Source organism: Mirounga leonina, unplaced genomic scaffold (assembly GCF_011800145.1).
Source record: "Mirounga leonina isolate KUSES-001 unplaced genomic scaffold, KU_Mleo_1.0 Mir_166, whole genome shotgun sequence".
NCBI classification, from domain to species: domain Eukaryota; kingdom Metazoa; phylum Chordata; class Mammalia; order Carnivora; family Phocidae; genus Mirounga; species Mirounga leonina.
Window position 1 is genome coordinate 5,450,315 of NW_023270418.1, and position 21,976 is coordinate 5,472,290.

At 36.6% G+C, this 21,976-nt stretch overlaps 1 protein-coding gene across 1 annotated transcript in view; it reads left to right on the plus strand.

Annotated features, from left to right (window-relative positions):
- The window catches only part of LUZP2 (leucine zipper protein 2), a 251,195-nt gene extending 229,842 nt beyond the window's left edge, over positions 1–21,353 (plus strand). Inside the window, exons 10-11 of the mRNA XM_035012463.1 lie at positions 19,698–19,784; positions 20,545–21,353. Of these exons, the coding sequence (XP_034868354.1) occupies positions 19,698–19,784; positions 20,545–20,649 (192 nt within the window). The 3' untranslated portion in view covers positions 20,650–21,353. The remainder of the gene's footprint in view (positions 1–19,697; positions 19,785–20,544) is intronic.
- The last annotated feature ends 623 nt before the right edge of the window (positions 21,354–21,976 follow it).

The window sequence follows — 21,976 nt, forward strand, 5'->3', positions numbered from 1 at the left end:
TAAGAAGTTGCTATGGCCAAGGCCAAAAAGGTTGCTGCCTGTGTTCTTCTCTAGGATTTTCATGGTTTCCTGTCTCACATTTAGGTCTTTCATCCATTTTGAATTTGTTTTTGTGTATGGTGTAAGAAAGGGGTCCATTTTCATTCTTCTAAATGTTGCTGTCCAGTTTTTCCAACACCATTTTAGAAAAGGCTGTCTTTTTTCCATTGAATATTCTTTCCTGCTTTGTTAAAGATTAGTTGACCTATAGTTGAGGGTCCATTTCTGGATTTCCTAATCTGTTCAATTGATCTATGTGTCTGTTTTTGTGCCAGTACCATACCATACTGTCTTGATCAATACAGCTTTGTAATAGAACTTAAAGTCCAGAATTGTGATAGCCTCTAGCTTTGCTTTTCTTTTTCAAGATTGCTTTGGCTATTCAGGGTCTTTTGTGGTTCCATACAAATTTTAGGATTGTTTGTTCTAGCTCTCTGAAAAATGCTGATGGTATTTTGGTAGGGATTGCGTTAAATTCCTTATTTTCTTTTCAGATAATTCATTGTTAGTGTATAGAAAGACTACTGATTTTTATATGTGGGTTTTTTATCCCACAACTTTACTGAATTTGTTTTTTAGTTTTCACAAATTTTTGGTGAAGTCTTTAGGATTTCCGTTGTCACCTACGATTCTATTCATGTCACCTACAATTTACTTCTTCCTTTCTGATTTGGATGCTTTTTATTTCTTTTTCTCACTTGATCGCTCTGGCTAAGACTTCCAGTAATATGTTAATAGGAGTTGTGACAGCGGGCACCCTTGACCCTTGTCTAGTTCCTGATCTTAAAGAAATAGCTTTCAAATTCTCACCATTGAGTATGCTGTTATCTGTGGGCTTGTTATATATGGCCTTATTTTGTTGAGGTATGTTCTTTTTATACACAATTTGGATTGTAGATGGGCAGAGCTGCTGGTTGGAATCTGCTTAGGCTCTGCAGCATGCAGGTTTATGATCTGCCAAGTCCTGAGGGCTGGTTACTATAAGTTACACCCTCTTTTCCATTTCTATATTATCCCTAACCCCACATACTACACCAGTGATTTCCCCTGAAGCAAGACCTGAGTGGGCCTCCCAGGAATAATCCTGCAATGCTGGGATAACAGGATGTTCACATTGGGCTCTTTTTTTAGCAACCCCCCCCCCAGAAACCATAAGTCCTGGGGAGCCCTCTTGATGCAGCACTGTGCTGGCTTGGGAGGGGCAGATGTCAGAGTGTAGCTACTCATCTTAATCTTCTAATGCTGTCCTCAGTCTCTGTAGTCCTGGGGATGCTTCAGCCTCACCCCTGGGTTCTGGGATTTTTACAACGGTGTCTTGTCTATGGATAGTTGCTAGCTGGCCTTCTTGTGAAGAGGATAGAAGTCGGAAACAACCTATACTACCACCATGATGACATCATTCTCCATTCAGTGCCGCCAAATTTTAATGAAAGTCAGACACAATGTACTGGGTAATGGGAACTGAAGTAGATAGAACTTTAGTATGAGGTTATCTGGCTAGGAATTAGACTGTGGTTACTGTTTGCTTTGTCTATACATGTCAGAGGCCTTAATTTCTGCTAATCTCCTTGTCTTTCTTACCCTGATGTCTTCAGGTTTCCCTAGACTCTTCTTAAATAGAGTCTGAACTTTGCAGTTCTTTTAATTGTAATCACATTTCATATGCTGTTATGGTGTGGGGGAGGGGAGGCATTTCATAATCCTTTGAGATGTCACACTTTTAAGTGTTCCTATAAGGTAATGGCTCCCTGGGCTTTCTACTTCAGGTAAGTTTGTCTGTATTCTATATATTTACCTGTCTCTCCAGTTTTGGGGGTGATGATTTGTCTGGGGACCTCAATTCTCTGACAGATCTAAGAAAAATTATCAGTTTGTTTTTTTCTTGTTTTGAGGTAAAAGTGGCAACTTCCAAGCTATTTATATATCAGGGGGCAAACCAGTAATCTTAAATAGTGTATTTTAAAACACAAAAGTTATTAATTTCAGTAAAGTCCAGTTTATCATTTTTTCTTTTCTTGATCATGATTTTGATTTATCTAAAAAATATTTACCCAATCTAAGAATATAAAGATTTTTTCTACATTTTCTTATAAAAAATGTTTTTAGTTTTATTTCTTACATTTAAATCTATTACCCATTTTGAGTTAATTTTTCTGCATGATGTGAAATAAGGATCTATTTTTTATTATTTGCATATTGATACTCAGCTGGCTTAGTCTTCAAAACAATTTATTGTAGGGGCATCTGGGTGGCTCAGTCTGTTAAATGTCTGCCTTCTACTCAGGTCATGATACTGGGGTCTTTGTATGGAGCCCCTGGGGTACTGCGATCAAGCCCCTGGGTCTGGCTCCCTGCTAAGTGCGGAGTCTGCTTCTTCCTCTGCACCTCCCCTTCCCCCTGCTCAAGCTCTGCCCCCCCAATAAATAAATAAAATCTTTTAAAAAAATTTGTTGTAATGAATATACTTTCCCTATTGATTTGCTTTGGCACGTTTGTCAAAAATAATTGACTACAAATCTGAATTCATTTCTTAACTTTCAATTGTTTCATTCATCTATATGTCTACCCTTAAGCCTGTACCATACTTTCTCAATTACTGAGCTTTATGGCAAGTTTGAGATTGGAAAGTTAAAGTCCCCTTACTTTGTTGTTGTTTTCAAGATTGCTCTGGCTATTTTGAATATCTTCCATTTCCTTGTTAATGTTAGGTTCAGGTTTCAGTTACAATAAAAAAAACTGTTGGGATTTTGACAGAATTTGCATTGAACCTATAGATCAATTTGGGGAGAATTGTCATCTTACAATATTGATTCTCCCAATCTATAAACATTGGTTATCTCTCCACTTACTTATATCTTTTAAAATTTCCTTCAGTAATATTTTGTAGATTTTCAGTGTACAAGTCTTGCACTTCCTTTGTTTTCTTTATTCCTAATTTTTAAATTCCTTTTGATGTTATTATGAATGGAGTTTTTTTCTTAATTTCATTCCAGATTGTTAATTGCTAGCATTTAGATGGGATTGATTTTTGTATATTTATCTTGTAACAGATTAAAGAGTTTCAAGTGAGTATGCTCCAACTCAAACTGTGATGTCATTTGCAAAACAACTGCATGAAGTTACAGTGTTAATTTCAAGTAATTATAATACTATATCCAGAATAAGGAAGAGAAATCCTTTATCCGATTTTACTTATCAGTCTAGACTGATAAAGCATGTCCCATTCTAGAAATGACACTGCTAAGTTCAGCAGGGACAAATGAAGTGCGTCTACTAAAGCTTGGGAGGAAAGGCTCAAGAGGTAATTCAGTATATAATGTTGATCAGATTCATTTCTGTTTCAACCAGTTACCTGATGTGTAACCATGACTATTTAACACCTTTGAGGCTCATTTTCCTCCTCTGACAAAGAGATAAATGTTGCCTACCTTATATAACTTGTTAAAGGTTCCAGTGAGATAGTCCAGCTTAACACCTAGTTTATCATGGGCACATAGCAGGTCCTCAGTAATTATCACTATCCATTCATTGATGCAAAGCTATGCCTTTCACTTAAAACCTCAATAAATATTTTTTAATTGTATATTTTAATTAATTTCTCAAAAGAGAAAAAACTATAATGTGAAATAGGGAGCGGTCTTAATGCAGTGTTACTCTCCAGGGCAGAACCAGACGTTGCCAGTGAAAACAGCTATAAGAAGGAGAATATTTCAATCAAATATAAAAGTGAACTCTTAATGAAAAGTATATGAACACAGAATTAGCCACTGGAAGACATAGTATATTTTATGATTGAATAATGAAAAACTGGGGCGCCTGGGTGGTACAGTCAGTTGGGCATCCAACTCTTGATTTACACTTGGTCGTGATCTCAGGGTCTGGGATCCAGCCCGCATCAAGCTCTGTGTTCAATACAGAGTCTACTTAGGACTATCTCTCCCTCTCCTTCTGCCCTTCCCCCCATGCACTCTCTCTCTCTCTCTCTCTAACAAATAAATCTTTAAAACAATAATGGAAAACAACTATTCTGGATGTATTTGGGAAATGAAACACTAATAGGAAAAAGGAAAAGAACTATCATGTGAGCATCTCTTTAAATTCCAGGATTCTGTGATCATCAGCAGCCTCACTGAGAGCTGATGGGAGTGCATGCAATCTCTTAGTAAAACATAGCAAAAGAGATGCATTTTGATTCCTGTTGGTATACCTGATACTAAATAATATAGTAGAGAAAACCTTGAAATTACATAAAACCTAGATTTGGATGCCAGCTTTCCTATTTCCTAACATGTCACTTTTGGCAAGTGATTTTATAATCTAGATCCCTTATCTATATAATGTAGATCATTGATTTTCAAACTTTTGCATGCCTATGAATTACCAAGTCACCTGGTAAAACTGCTTATGGTCAAGCTTCACTCCCATAGATTATTAATCAGTAGATCTGGGGCACAGCCCAGGAATGTGTATTGTTTTAATAACCTACCTAGATTTTTTTCTGTCAATATTTCCTGGCAAACATTTTGAGAAACTTTGATGTTGATTTCTTACAGGTTTGTCATGATAATTATATATGATATTAAATTAAATACACAGTATTCAGTTATATTACAACATCCTTACTAATACATTCTAAAAAAGCTGCTTCGTAATTTTAATATCCGAGGTCTCCATATTTTCAATGTCAAGGTCCCAAACTTGGAATCAGAGATTATACATTTTCTTAGATATCTTTGTGGGTTCATTCTATTTCCTGACCAATGCAGGCCAGAAAAGGTCACCTAGGAAAATGTCCTTTGGATTCTTTGCCCGCCCCCCCCATTTTTTTTAGTAGACTTAGAAAACTTTAAGAAGATCACCAATGGCTTAGCAGCATATTAGACTATCAGTTCGGTATATTAAATGATAATAATGGAGACACACGGAGAAAGCAAAGGATGTACCTGCTCCATCCCATTTATCTGAAGTTTGCAAATGTGTCTCATATTGTTTAATGGCATATCAAGAATTAAAGACATTGAGCATTCAATTTTAATTTTCACTTAGAGATTAAGACTTAATGATAATGTAAATGTGTTTCACAATATTTCTGACTCCTATAGATAGCAAACATTTAATTTTTCTTAATGTGCTGAGAAAATGAAAAACACAATAGCTTCTCTTTAGCATCGAGAGCACGAGCTCTGTTTCTTCCCATGACACCTGCTTGCAAGTCCCTGACCAAAGGGAGTTTATTTAACAGCAAGTATTGACTAGGGAAATGAGAGGGGAAAATGTGCAGAAAATAAATCCTAGAGCTGTGAGTAGAAAATGATGCCAGCTTTTTTATGCTAAAACAATTTTGGCAGAGATTTAAGAAATCCTAGTTTGCTATTATACCCAGTATTCATTGTGTAGTGTTTGATGGACCTGATGAGTTGTTGGCAGATGCTGCACTAACAAAATTTTCTAAGCAAGGCATGCCCTGCTATAATTGGGCTTAGAGACCACACAACATTATCATTCTGGGCTAGACTTCATCAGACATCTGAAGAGGTTGGCTTCATACAAGGCATTGTTACTGTCCTGTAGTGGTTCCTTCAAGAAGGAACAGACATGCCTCCAGATAATACAGCATGGTACATAGTTTCATAAGGTCTTCAGAACGGGTTTCTGCTTTGCACATTAGATATAAATCTCCATGTTACCCTACTATAGCATCAATTTAAAGTTGCAAGAATGTGAACTTAAGTGTCAGTTCTTATCAGAAGTTGCATAGAAACTGTAATAACAATGGTTAACTTATTAATGACTCCTGGGGTGCCTGGATGGCTCAGTCAGTTAAGCATCTGCCTTCAACTCAGGTCATGATCTCGGGGTCCTGAGATCGAGCCCCATGTCAGGCTCCCTGCTCAGCAGGGAGTCTGCTTCTCCCTCTTCCTCTACCCCTCCCCAAACCCCACTTGTACACGCACTCTCTCCCTTGCGTTCTCTCGCACTCTCTCTCGCTCTCTCTGTATCTCAAATAAATGGGTAAAATCTTCAAGAAATAATAATAATTCTTTGACTCCTCCTGTCTTGAAAACACAGAATGGCTTTCTCCTCTTGGTTCCCATAGTGCTTGGTTTATATATATATTTTATCCTGTATTACAGTCCATTTTGCATGTTGCTTATTTGTACAGAGTTCTCATTTTGCATTAGATAATAAACAATTTCAGGACAGGAACCATAAAAATATTCGTATTTCCTTCAGGACCAAGCAAAATGCTCATTTAGCAGATGCATATTAATATTTCTCTAAAACATCCAAAATTATGAAATTAGGGCTGTGGTTTTCAAAAGCTTAACTATTTCATATGGAGTACTAAATATAGTACTAAATATCATTCTGTAATAAAGATGACAAATTTATTTAGTGCAGAAAAGTGGCATCACAGAAAAATTTAACCAAAATGTATTCATGTTTTTAAGTAACTCGGCTTCTTAATTCCATTTTTTTCTCTCTAATATTTGAAAAATCCCTCTTTTCAGCCTCCAGCCTGTCACATATTTTATTTAAATATGCAGAATCAACTGGACTTACGTACCTGCCAAAGATATTTTTTATTGGTAGAATTTCAGTTTGCCCAGTTACACCTTTGCATTAATTATTTTGAGTTCTTTTAGTGTTTTAGAGAAAGATCATAAGAGATATAACTAATCTCCCTTGTGAAGTAGAACCAAATGTTTAATACCAATAACAAAGTTATAGTGATCAGCAGGATTAGATGTAAGCTAAAGACTTTAAATGGATTTCTGATAAATCATTCGATCCGCTTTAATTCTTAATTATTATTCATTATTTCTGAGAGAAGGAATAGAGGGTAATTTAAAATAAACAAAATGAAAAGAAGGGCCATATGCACCCCAATGTTCATAGCAGCAATGTCCGCAATAGCTAAACTGTGGAAAGAGCCGAGATGCCCTTCAACAGATAAAGAAGATGTGGTCCATATATACAATGGAATATTACTCAGCCATCAGAAAGGATGAATACCCAACTTTTACATCAACATGGATGGGACTGGAAGAGATTATGCTAAGTGAAATAAGTCAAGCAGAGAAAGTCAATTATCATATGGCTTCACTTATTTGTGGAACATAAGGAATAGCATGGAGGACATTAGGAGAAGGAAGGGAAAAATGAAGACGGGGGGAAATCGGAGGAGGATACGAACCATGAGAGACTATGGACTCTGAGAAACAAACCAAGGGTTCTAGAGGGGAGGCGGGTGGGGAGATGCGTTTACCCAGTGACGGGTATTAAGGAGGGCACGTACTGCATGGAGCACTGGGTGTTATATGAAAACAATTAATCGTGGATCACTACATCAAAAACTAATGATGTACTGTATGGTGACAAACATAACATAATAAAATTAAATTAAATTTAAAAAATAAATAAAATAGGGGCACGTGGGTGGCTCAGTCGTTAAGCGGCTGCCTTCGGCTCAGGTCATGATCCCAGAGTCCTGGGATCGAGTCCCACATCAGGCTCCCTGCTCAGTGGGAAGCCTGCTTCTCCCTCTCCCACTCCCCCTGCTTGTGTTCCTGCTCTCGCTGTCTCTGTCAAATAAATAAATAAAATTTTTAAAATAAATAAATAAATAAATAAAATAAACAAAATGCAAAAGAAGCCATTTTCCTTTTATAGGCTTTCCAATGATTGCTAAATCAGTCATGGAGCTCATTGTGACTTTTGTTAAATGAACATTAAGTAGAGTCCTGGGGTGCCAAATAGTGAGCCAAGGTTCAAGAAAGATCACAAGGCAAGGGAAAGTGAAATAAAGAACTTCATTAGTCGCAAGTTTTGGAGGAAGTGCAATGCATAGGTCACTGGGGCAACATGGGCAGGGCAGGGCAGGGGACAGGCAGAGGGGAAGCAGCAGGACCTGAGGCACATGTGTTTTCTTAGGGTCGGTGGGTAGAGTGCTTTAGGAGTCCTTGGCTAGGCCTGACTGGTCAATTTAAACCACAAAGAGCAGGAGTCTTGGTAAGATCTAAGGAAGGGGGAGGAGGAGAGTCTTAGCTAAGGAGAAGTTGGGGTTGGGGCGTGGTGGCCAGGAGAGGCCTTATCTCCAGGGCATTGGGGAAATCATATCAGGAATTTGTACTTTCTTGTGACCCTGCTGGCTGTTATCTAGGACATGCCCTCGTAGGAGAGGCTAGTGTCAGTTCCAGCAGACCTCTTAGCCACACAAAATGGATGCTGAAGCAGCACTATTATGGAAATTTAGCTAAACTCTTAAAAGTGCCCTTTTACAAGGGTCATTCTAAACATGACTTTATTTTCATAATTTCTAAATGGGATATTTGCATTGAAGCTAAAGACGTGCCTGTATCGTAATGAAAATCTTTTTTTAAAAAAGATTTTATTTATTTATTTGAGAGAAAACAGGATAGAGCGAGCATGAGTGTGGGGGAGGCTCAAAGGGAGAAGGAGAAGCAGTCTTCCCGCTGAGCAGGGAGCCCGATGTGGGGCCTCTTGCAGGGTTCGATCCCAGGACACTGGGATCACGACCTGAGCCGAAGGCAGATGCTTAACAGACGGAGCCACCCAGGCGCCCCTATAATAAAATATTTTGAGACAACTAAATGCCTAAGTTAAATTAGTTAGATTGATCTGATGCATTGAGGAGGGGAAAAACAAAACAAAACAGGAAGAATAAAGGCATCCAAGTTTAAGGCTATTTAGGAATAATGAACAGTAGGTTAATAAGATTTTTTTTTCTTGCCCTGTTAAATCATAAACAGAAAAGGATGAGACAGACAGGAAGAACCACAGACCTGGGGGGAGGGGTGGCGGCAACAAATCCTTTGGCAATATCAAGATTCTCTAATGACCAGCGTCAACGTGTTGATACCAGGGTTGTGAAATTGAAATGACCGAGTATCAGTGTTTCCATTCTCGTAGGATCCAAATATTTATTGACAAAAGAGAGACATTTTGATTGAAGGAGGCAGAAGCTGAGAATGGGAAAGGAAGGATAGAAACTAAACTTCATTGAGCACCTACTATGTGCAAGATACTCCATTGGAAACCATTCTATATTTTAATTTAGTCTAACTCTTCCAACAGCCCTCTCAGGTAGATATTATTTTGCCTACCTTACAGATAAGGCATCAGAACCTCAGGAAGATGAAGTAACTTTTCCAATTCCATACAGCTAGTAAGGGCTGAAGGAATTCTTTTTTTTTTTAATTTTTTTTATTCTTATGTTAATCCCCATACATCACATCATTCGTTTTTGATGTAGTGTTCCATGATTCATTGTTTGTGCATAACACCCAGTGCTCCATGCAGAACGTGCCCTCCTCAATACCCATCACCAGGCTAACCCATCCTCCCACCCCCCAGGGCTGAAGGAATTCTAACCTGAGATGGCCTAACTCTTCACTCCATTCACCTAGCCAAGTTACCTGTTTTATCTCATTTCACACTGATGTCACTTTTGACTGTCAGCATTGTTATCCACATTTACAAATGAGGAAAAAGTGAGGTTAAGTTGGTATTTTCCAAACGTCATTCCACTGGCAAGTGCTAGCCGGCGATGAAGTTTTCAACAGTTCAAAGATGTAGAAAATGAACATTGAATAAAGAGTCAAATAAAATATTAGCGGATTTTCCATGAATCAATCAATGTCTCTCTATCTCTCTGTCTCCCTCTGCCTCTCAAGAATAATTTCCTTTGACTCTGGATCCTTTATATATATATTTTAGTATTAAAATGGTCTTTCTTTTCTGAAACACTGTTGTAATATAGTTGAGTGTGTTTGTTTGTTGCTTTATTTGTTCCAGTGTCAAAATTTGAAGCTGACAATCCTCATGTTTATTATTGGTGTTTAACTTTATTCTTTTATAAAATACTAAAGTCCAGGGAACTCAATGTTCATTAACTTACCCCATTATCACAGATATGGGAGATAGAGTTGGGACCCAAATTCATTTACACATGGCTCCAAAGCCTGGTATTTCCACATTAAAATGAAGGTCCTTGGGACCCCTGAGTGGCTCAGTCCGTTGGGCCTCCAACATGATTTCAGCTCAGCTTGTGATCTCAGGGTCGTGGGATCGAGCCCTGTGTCAGGCTCCATGCTCAGCACGGAGTCCGCTTAGGAGACTGTGTCTCCCTCTGCCCTCCCCCTCATTCACGCTCTCTCTTAAAAAAAAAAAAAATTCCTGATAATTCTCGGATGCCCCAGCATTATAGTCTTCCCACCATGCTGTGATTGTGTGTTTTCCATGTACCAAGATAGTTAGCTGGGCTTGTCTCAACTACACAGTTTTATTGTTACTTTGCCTGTTCTTTGGCCATAATACAACGTTTTGTCAAATAGCTAGCTGTTCATTGCTCAAAAGCACAGGAACAAACTGGTTATTTCGGTGATGTTGGTGTGTATGTGAGAGAGAAGTATAATCACTTCAATAAAAATGTATTCATGGCTTATCCCATTTCATAATTTATAGACCTAGGCCCTAGGTCTCCTGTATGATTGAAGAGGTGAGCTGAATATTGAAGCAGCTGAACTTGTGCATATTTTCCTCATCAGTCTTTGTATTTTATTCACTCCAGTTTCTGGATATACGTATATTACTAATCAGGTTAAATTTTACCTAACTGAGATGGAATATTTTGAAGGCCTGTGCTAGCCTTTGATTGCACAATTTTATGAAATTCTCAAGATTACTATTTAAATTTTTTTGTCTCTTAAAACAGAAAGTAGTTACTTTGCATAATTAGTTATTCACCAAAGTGAGTTACACCTCTGTCCATTTTTCCACAAGTAAAATTGCATTTTTTAATCATACATGCATGAGGGAAAATGACATCTGAATTTTTCCCTTTTGTTCAAGAAAATTTGAGATTCAAATTGATAAGGAAGAGCTTAAAGTGTCTAGGCACTATTCCAACTTAAAATCACATTTTTAAATGAACATGTATATTTTCCTATAGGGAAACCATATATAAACAGTTCTTCTATAGATGGTTGTAGCTCATTGAAAAGTGACAGAACAGCCACGTCCCCCAAGAAAGAAGAAAAAAAAGAAAGAAAGGCAGGGTAAGAGGGAGAAGAAGACAGAGGGAAGGAGAGAAGGCAGGAGTGGGAGAGGAGGTGGAAGAATGGATAGATAAAGAGATGAGTAATTTCAGAGCTGGAAAGGCAGACATATAGACATGTGTTATGTGTTATTTGAAATCAACAAAAATGTTAAAGTGCAACAAAACTCTCTCTTTTGTTCTCCCCAACTTTATTGTTTTGTCGGTATCAAGAGATTATTTCTGTCTGTTTTACATGGCACTTCTTATGCATCACTGTGATTTGAACTGTATAATTTTGTATTATATGTTTTTAGCTTATTAATATTAATTATATTTTCATATTAATATTAATAAATATCCCACAGATGTTGTCTTAATGACTTACAAAGTATTTCATCTTATTATTTTATCATTATTTAATTAACCAGCTTACTTACATTTAACCATTATTTTGTTTTCTTTTTTACTGTTATATAAATCCCAAATTAATACTTCTGAGTGAAAAGGTTTTCTTCTTCTTCTTCTTCTTCTTTTTTTTTTTTTTTTTTTTAACGTGGATCGTTTTCTTCAGAGAGACACTATCCCAAGTGAAATATACTGGATCATGAACATATTTAAAAACCATTGTATCTATCTTATTAAAATATTTTCCAAAACATCTGTATTAATTTATTTCCACATCGGTATTGTAAAAAAGAAATACAGAGATTGAGAGAGAGAGAGAGAGAGAGAAGGCCAATTTCATCATGCTGGAGCCAACAGTAAATGTATAATTCTTGTTTGTTTCCTTGTTTGACAGAAAAAAATAGCTTACGATTGTAATGATGACATAATTTTTTAGTGTAATTAGGTCATATCATTTTTCTTCAATGACATGAGAATGGCATTGTATTAATACAAATGCATCTGAAAAAGTTCACGTAGAACTACTTTTCCTTCCAAACTGTGTGAGCACATATATCATTATGTAAATAATTATTTGTTGCAAACAGTATCAGGGAGTCTGCTATGATACAACAATAGGTATGATTTATTGAGTATCTCATATGTATCAGGTACTTTGTTCTAGGTGGCTTACAAATTCGCTATTATCTTCATTATCATCATTGCTACTACAATACATTGAGATCTTAGTAGTAAGAGGCCCCGAGCTCAGTGTTTTAAATCATTCTCTTATGTAATCCTTACAATCACTTATAAAATAACATTGTTCTACATTTTACAAATATGGATGTTTAGATTGAGAAAAAAATGAATCACTTGTCGAAGACCATGAAGCTAGTAAGCCATAGACTTAAAGATTTGAACATTGGTTAAGACAAACTTCTTAGCCTACAGGTTAAACCACTACCTTATTCTGTTTAGTCATAACATCTCTTGTATAAAATAGCACTTTTCACTTCTTTCCAAGATTGACGGTTCCGTTCCAGGTTGTACCAGAAAGAATTAAAAGAATGAAAGTCAATAATTATTCTAGGTAGTATTGGGGAACGAGGCAAAAAAAAAAAAAAAAAAAAAAAAAGTGTGACAGAAAGTTCTGTATATGTGTATGTATTTAACAACAGTAATATAAAGAAAATCTATGAACCTGAGTAGGTGACAGCAGAGACTCCTTCTCTTAATGCCCAGCCATTTGTCTTCTGAGGCTTTGCTGTAGTTCATCAAGGTGAGTGTGAAGGCCATGCTCCTATATCACATCTCACTTGTTTAAGAAAACAGTCTCCAAATCTCTCATCCCATCAATCTACCCAGTCTTCTGTACTTTATAAGCAATGGGAAATCACAAATTTGTGTATGGGGGGTATTTTTCTAATTTGTTTTGATTTGATTGATTTTTTGTGCAGTAAGTTGGCATGATGGAATATATATTAGGGAGACATTTCTAGAGGCTGAGTGGCAGATGGATTGGAGAAAACAAGGTTAGAGAGAATTGGATAGTTTAGTTCAATAATCTTGGAAGGAAATAAAGGGATAAACCCCATGATCTCTGAAAGACAGAGGGGATTAGAGTCTAACATACTGAATTATTTTAATAAAAAATGGTTTACAGACTTACCCATGGAAAAACTGTCAGCTGCTCTTATCTGCAAGTTTCCCAATTTTGCGAGCCAAGATAACATAATCCTCAAGCAAGGACCTTTCCTGAATCTATATGTAGCAATTAAACTATATTGTATTGTTCTTGTTGTTGTTCTTAGATTCTGGCCAATGCCTATGAAGGGAAAAGTCTCAAGATTTACTATCTCTTGAGTTGAGTTGTGATGAGAAATTGAACATGTTTTGATGACATGTAGTGTCGAAGTTTCAGGCACAAAATGCAAATCATTTGAATAAGGAATTTTTTTGTTATTGTTCTTTCAGTTGCATAATTTAATTTATTAGTAAGGGACTTGTGACATAAGTTCTGAAACTCCAACTCCAGATATTTGAGTATTTAAACCTAACTTCTGAAAAATGTAGCCAAGTTTCAACTTTCTGTCAGCCTGGTGAGAGAAGGAAAAGGGAGCTGCCCTGATGAGTCCTGGGGGTCTCCAGAATAGTGCAAATGAAAGACAAGTGCTTATAAAAATGGCATAGATTCTGGAACTTTTGCGGAAGGAAGAAGGTTCTGCTGAGGCATGGAGGGTTTTGTTTTGTTTTGGTTTGGTTTGGCTGTTTGTTTTTTAAAGATCTGTTTATTTGATAGTGCGCACGTGCACGAGTGGGGGGAGGGGCAGAGGCCTAGAATCTTCTCGCAAACTCCCCATTGAGTGCAGAGACCAACGTCAGCGCGGGGCTCAGTCTCATGACCCATGAGATCATGACCTGAGAGAAGGATGGCGTTTTTAAGCAAGTGTTATATGGACTGATCACTTTAAAGCCCTACTAATGAATCTCTATCTTTTTTTTTTTCAAGATTTATTTACTTATTTGTCTGAGAGAGAGAGAGCGTGCACACAAGCAGGAGGAGTGGCAGGCAGAGGGAAAAGCAGGCTCCCCGCTGAGCAGGGAGCCCGATGTGGGACTCGATCCAGGACCCTGAGATCATGACTGAGCCAGAGGTGGATGCTTAACTGACTTAGCCATCCAGGCGTCCCTTTTTCTTTTCTTTTCTCTTTCTTTTTGTTTTCTTTCTTTCTTTCTTTCTTTCTTTCTTTCTTTCTTTCTTTCTTTCTTTCTTTCTTTCTTTTTTTTTTTTTTTTAAGATTTACTAATGAATCTCTTTAGATTCCAACATAGAGAAAGCATTAACTTGTAAACTTCCTTAGACTGTAGGCATATCATTGCAGGATATTTAGTGTACCTATCTCTTCATAATTGAAATTGAGTATACATACCACTGCTTGGCCTACAGCCCTTCCATGAACTGTCCCTATTCTAGTTATCTCTCAGTAGTAACTGTCTCAGCTGTCCTCAGCACTGTTACCTTTGATGTGTTCTCCCACCATAACACTGTAACTTCTCCTTCCTCCTGCTGACTCTGTCACAAACAACTCTACCCATTACTCAGGGATGAATTCCTGTGGCTTCCTTCATGAAGAAATCCCTAGTCACCCTAACTATCCAAGAGTCATATTTTCTTCTTTTCTGGATAATACATCTCATTGATTCATCAGGCCCCGATGTGTACCTACTATTTACTAAGTTATCTTTGTTAAATGCTTCAGAAGTATAGGAGGAACTATTTTGTTGTTAAAAATTGTGTCCTTAGCTAAAACTGTAAAATGTAACATGACAATTAAAATATAAGACATTACAAAGTTAAATAAGAATGTGAGAAAAAGTAGTATGGAATCTTGGAAAGGTCCCAAATTCACTACAAGGTGGACATGGGTTTTATTGCAGCAACAATACCTTTGTGGCCTTGAGAACATTATATAGCTGTTGTTCTCCTCATGTGTAAATATGAGGGCTTGAGATGAAGGGGACAAAGAGATTAGATAATAAAATGTCAAGAGAGAAGGGTTATTAAACAGAGAATTTTAAGACCATGAAAGAGCCAGCAGTATTAATAGCAACAAAGTCATTGGGAGAAAAAATTGGGAAAGAGATTATCTGTTATTATTACATTTTAAAAAGGCATCTGTATATTGTGTTCACACAATTATTTTTAAATTATCACCCCCGAAAGAGTTTTTATTTATAATTTAACTACCATCTACCTTCACAAAGTGTGGAACCAGTACATTAACTATAGTTAAATTATCAAAACAAAGGTAAAGCAACACAATAATAAGATACTTAGGCTCACATGATATGACATATAGGTCTTCTGCCATAATATCTGTATTAGTTTTCAGTTACAAACTGTCATGGAGTAAATGGCTTTAAGAGACACTAATTATCTCTCATTTTCCACAGGTCAGGAGTCTGGCAAGTTTTAACTAGGTCCTGCTCATGGTTTCACAAGAGTAAAATTAAGGAGTTGGCCAGTAGCATTCTCAAGCCTGTGTTTTATTGGATAAATCTTTAAATATATCAACCTCATTTTGCATAACCTTGAAACTTCTATTTTCTCATCTTTTCTTTAAAAAGATTTATTTATTTATTAGAGAGAGAGAGTGTGTTAGTTGCTCATGCCCACATGCAAGTTTTGGGAGGGGCAGAGGGAGAGAATCTTTCAAGCAGGCTCCCCCCGCCAAGCGTGGAGCCCAAATGCAGGGTTCTGACTCACCACTCCTGAGATCATGACCTGAGTTGAAACCAAGAGTCAGACACTTAACTGAGTCACCCAGGCGCCCCTCTCATCTTTTTTCCTCCCAACAAAGAACATTGTGTTAACTGTATTATTATTTTAATAACAATAATTTAATAATTATTATTTTTAATTTTATTAATTATTAGTTAATGATTATTAATTGTCGTTATTTTATCTATAGTGTCAGAAGAGAAGTATTGGTCCTAAGTGATTTTGCTTCCCTTCAAATCAGCACTCATGTCTCCATTTCCTTTTCTCTCCCCCTTCCCTCTTCCGCTTCTGTGCATGGGAATTATGTGACTGTTGATTCTGCCCCATATGTCATGTGTAATGTCAGTGGCAACTCACCATAATTGTTGGTGTATAATCATTAACGATGCTAATACTAGTATGAAGGTAGAAGAGGGAGAAAGGGGAGAATGTTTATTTTGTTAGTATTTATACTGAATATTTTTGTATATTTTCTCATTTTGTCCTCAAAATAATTCTGTGAATTAGCTCCATTTTACAGCCAATGAACTGAGGCCCAGAAATAAGTAACTTATCAAATTATTTTATCAAGACAACCAATGAATAGGGGCGCCTGGGTGGCTCAGTCGGTTAAGCGTCTGCCTTCGGCTCAGGTCATGATCTCAGGGTGCTGGGATCGAGCCCCGCATCGGGCTCCCTGCTCGGCGGGAAGCCTGCTTCTCCCCCTGCCCCTCACCCTGCTTGTGTTCCCTCTCTCTCTGTCTCTTTGTCTCTGTCAATTAAATAAATGAATAAAATCTTAAAAAAAAAAAAAAAGACAACCAATGAATAGACATCAGAGCTAAAACTCAAACCAAAGTCTATTTTACTCCAAGCATTTTAACCATTAGGCAAAATTACCTAATGTGTCTTTTTTTTTTTTTTTTTTTTTTTTGTCTTCCTTAAGTACATTTGTCTGGAATTTTTGGCAGTCTGGGTGATGTTGGCAGCCAAGTGAGAGGGTTCCATGAAGAAACTTCCCTTTATGTTTTCACCAAGTGAATGTCCACTTTATCAATAGCTACAAAGTTGATAAGATGCTTATTAAGGCATGATACCTGCAAGTGATAATTATGTTGCTCTTATATCTGTTGCCTCTCTGAGAAACACTAAGAATTTTATGAACGTCATCTCATGAAATTTCTACAGTGCCTGTGAGGCACAGAAAAAAATAAATTTAAAGGTAGTGTTCATTATAAGATCAAAGTATCAAAAAAGGTTTAAGCTATCTTTCAGCCACATAAAATTTTATTTAATGTTGAAGTTTAATAAGTTTTCATTGCAGATGATCAAAAGCTTGTCTGAAATAGTCGGCTGTGCTTGCATTAATGAAAGAAAAAACTCCACTGCAATTCCTGTAGTATCTTCCTCATGAGAATGACCCCAAGTGAAGCACCACACAAGACAGGGTTTTGAGGTCAAATAGAACTGGGCAATTGTTATATGTCCTTCTAAGAGATTTGTAATATATTTGTGCATTATGAAGAAGTGGATTTCAAATTTGACTGTGCATTTGAATTGTTGGAGTGCTGATTAAAAATAAAAATGCAAGCCCCATAGTCTAGGACTGAATTACCACCTAGAAGTGTTATGTTTTAATAATCACCTTATGTAATTATGTGAACAAGTCATTTAAGACCACAACTTTAAGAAATTACATGCTAAAGGCTTTGAGAAGAACTACTTTAAATACAACTGTTTAATATTCAAATAAACTTTTCCCCAAAACATGTATGACCTACAAATGCCATTATCCTAAAATATATTTTGGGAAAGCTTATACTTTGCAAGATACTTTCTGCATTGATCATGTTTTCTGAGCTTGATTTCATACAATTATTTGTTAATTTTTCAAAGGCTGAATGCCAGCATGATAAAAACACAAGCCAGCTGTATTACCACAACAAAAGTAGAGTAATTATACTATTCTAGAGAAATTTTAGATTCCAGGTCTAATTCGAACCCACAGAACATAAAAACAAGCACATTTCTTAGCTTGTGTACAAGATTCCTCTGTGCCTCTATCTAAAATTCTTTGGAATAAGGTAGTCAAGGTTTTGAGATTTCTATTATTATAGTTGTTATCTTACTTTGCTATTATAATGTAGGCTTATATAGAAAAAGGGGCTCTGTGTAACCATTTTGGAGTCTCAGTCAAATAAACCTAAATCTGATCATATGAAAAAAATCAGGCATTTATTAAAATTCTGAAGGACTAAAATATTTTCATAGCCAATGAATTTTGTAGCCAATATTTTCACTATTATTTATTCAGAGATTTCATATTGGCCCCTTGTTATCTGTTGGCATCAAGCTGGGATATACAGCTGACAAATGTTACCTCTAACTTCAAGGAACTTAAAATATATTGAGGAGCTAGGCATGCTTATATATATAAAAACATTATTAAGCGATACAGTTTTTATATGCATTGTACCTTTAGAGCAGACAAGTATGACTGAGTGCATCTAGTGGTGGAATTGGCATCCTAGGGAAGGAATGAGTAGCTGGTTGTCAGGATGTCACAATGAAGAGAGACTTTGGTGAAGGTGAGGTGGCTGGCATACATATAGGCATGGAATGGTAAAGGAGCATAGTGTGTATTCAATTAAGAGCAATACAGTGTGAGAATAGGAAGCATATAAAAATAACTTTGCTCTAAAATCTGAATTGGACTAGGTTAAGTCTCCTATAGAACCTTTCTAGTTGTCATCTACTTGTAGAATTTATAGGATGTTGGGATTTGAAGGCAACTTAGGTCTCCTCCCCGCTGTAAGATCCCAAGGAAACAAACGGACTTGTTCAAGTTCAGAGCTACCCAGTGGCCATGGACTCTTCGACTCCTAGGCTCTGTTGTACACATGGAAAGGATTAGAAGAAATCACTCCCCCCCCAAAAAGAAGCATATTCTTACAATAAGCAGTTTTTGTAGTTACTTTGAAAATGTTTTTAAAATAAAGAGGAAGAAGGGACGCCTGGGTAGCTCAGTCAGTTAGGCGTCTGCCTTCGGCTCAGGTCAGGATCCAAGAGTCCTGGGATTGAGCCCCGCATTGGGCTCCCTGCTCAGCAGAAAGCCTGCTTCTCCCCCTGCCCCTCATCCCACTTGTGCTCTCTCTCTCTCACTCTCTCGTTGCTCTCTCTCTCTCTCTCAAATAAATGAATAAAATCTAAAAAAAAATAAAGAGGAAGGAAAAAAGGGAGGGAGGTAGAATGAGAGACAGTATGGAAAGGGAGAAGAGAAGAGAAGCAGACAAGGAAGGAAGAAAGAAAAGGAGAGAGAGAGAAAAGGAGAGAGCATGGGAGAAAGGGAAGGAAGGGAATGTCAATATTTTAACCTTGGTTAAAATGGAAATGAAGCCCAATTGGAATACACTGCCAGCAATTCTTCAAAACTGTTGAGGCTAATAAAGATGAGAATTCCTGGTTAGTAAAATATAAGATCTTATTTTCCAAAATGTAATCTTTTTTAAGGTACCGATGAGTTTTTACTAGACAGATTGATGATTATACTGTTTAAATTGCTTTGGGGCTTGCAATATTGATCTTCCTGCCGCTGTACGGACCACTGACATATTTAAGTCTTAAGAGTCCAGATGCATCACAGATATGGTAATTTTATAATTCTTTACTTCAGTTTAACTGCTTTTGCAAAGAAAGAACTTTCCACTGGAATGGAATTTTGTTGTAGTAGCTGGTTTTCATAAGCACCACTAAGATCCCCAAACCACCTGTGAGTGTTTGATCTCTCCTTTGGCTCCCACTCAGGATGTGATGAGTTTATTTTGTCCCTAGCTTGCCCTTTCAGCTTGCATCAAAGTGAAGGAAGTTTCTCAGTGAGAAGAATTCAAGGGAATTTTTCTATCCCCTCCTTCATTTAATTTAACTACAATGATCTATTTTCATTTGCAGGTTTTACAAGATGGCAGGACCTGCTCAACAAAGCACAATAACATTCCCCTAATCAATACCACTAAAGAGCCAGTGACTGCCCCAAAGGTATTTTATTTGTTTGTTTGTTTTGATTTTGTCAGAAAGAACTTGAATCCTTTGGGTCCAGTGATTTTTCTCTAGCTGAAGCAGGGATGTTGTATTGACTGATACAAGATACTTCCTTCCCCTGTGCCTCTGGACTTTCCATGACCACTGTGCCAGCCACTAAGTTTTTGGTTCAATCATCTGAGGTCCTCAGAACAAGGGTGAGGGAGGTACATCCCCCCACACACACACACACACAACCAAGAAACAAAACAAAAATAAATGGATAACAAAAAACATCTATTCCTTATGGAACAAAAAAAAATTAAAAAGAGGATTTGGGGAAACAGAGGAGATAGAAAGAAGTACATATCCCCAACAAAAACAAACAGCAAACACAATTCAGGAACTTAATTCTGAACTTCCTTCTGTACTGTTCTATATTTGACCAAAAATATTCTATCATAGCAATTCTTAGGGATCATTTCACTTAACACAACATTTCCAAACTTTTAGGTTAGATTAATCAGAGTTGAATGGTTTAGCTAAAGTGTTCTCAAAATAGTTTTTGAAATATCCACCATTTATAAATAATATTTTATGTACTTCCATGAAATAGAAGTATTAACACATTTACATTTATTTTATTTTGGTCTAGCATTCATTTTCTATATTTGTTGAGATATAAAAATTTATATTACTGTTGTTAAGATTTTAATTTTTACCTTAAACATATATTTATTTTAACTATTCTAATTGTCTTTTCTGTATTGTTTGACAGAAATTGCAAATGCCTCCTTGTACTGAATGTGAGGTGAAAAAAAACCCGGAAAAACAATTGACCAACTTTGAAGGGAGGGAAACTAGAGAAGAAAAAATACTGTAACTATCAAGAAACTGTGTTAAAAACATCCACTTATGATTGTCTTCATACTCTTTTTCAACCACAAGCTTGATAGAAATACTAAGTTTTTAAAGCATGCAACTTTTTCACAATTTTCTGTAACTTTATATAGTCTACAAATTTTCCAGAAGATTCCAGGCCAATTATGATCCTTAAGCAATAATCTAATTAAAATGGATATCCACAGTCATAAATAGTCATTGTCATCAGTAAATTGCCCAGCATAAATTGGTCAGTTTTGAACTCAAATGCAGTGAACAACATTTGATTCTTCTGGTTCATTGGGTATCTAGTACTTCTGTGATCTAGTTTTGAAATCAGCTGGAGGATGATAAAAATTTTGTGGATCCTTGGCATTTTTAGAATCCAAATTTCAACCATATCATAAAGATTCTGTTCCACGATGGCCAATGGGAGTCACTTTAAGGTTAGAATCTGTGTCAGTCTGAATATATTATTTGAGGGTGTTTATTGCCATTCTTTTTATTATTTGGAACCATGTCTAAATAATGTCAAGGCAAATCTGTCTGGTTTTTAGTCAATTAACAGAATTCATTAAACATGTTTGGTATGATGTAGACAAAATATGTGGATGAATGACTAAATTTCTGACACAATTGATAAGATCTTTTTTGGCATTCTATAGACACATCCCTATGGTTGTCTGCTGGAATTACTCCAAGTTAGGAATTGAGTTCTTTGAAATGCTTGGCAAGATTTTTTTGTGTGTGTGAAATTGGGTAGTGGAATGTGGGATGACAAGAGGGTTGCAAAACAGAAATATGTGAGCAAATAATACACATTTTAAAATGGGGATTTGATGAAAGTAAAACAGCCATGTAGAACCAATAAACCCAGATTTGTATATTTTGAAAACAAATGTATTATTAAAACAAGTCAACAGCTGTGATCATCGCTGAAGTTGGGTCTCTATGTAGGAATACACTAATCAAATAAATGCACTCCTGAATAATCTGAATGTAGCTCACAAGCAACAGGAATTGATACGTGAATAATTGTCTGATTGATAAGACTGGTATAGCATCAGACTTAAAGACTCAAATTAATGGGTTAAATGATCCAGTTAAGTTGTCTGCACTGAATATATTCACTTCTACTGGCTAGACCCATTTTGCAAATGCACAAAGCATATAAAACAGTTGGTTTTATAGAATGGATCTGCCAAGGCACAGTTAATATATTTGGAGCACTGTATCCTGGCAGGCTGTCTAAGGAGATATTGTTAATTTAAGAGAGGAAAGGAGGGAAGAAGGGAAGGAAGGAAGGAAGGAAGGAAGGAAGGAAGGAA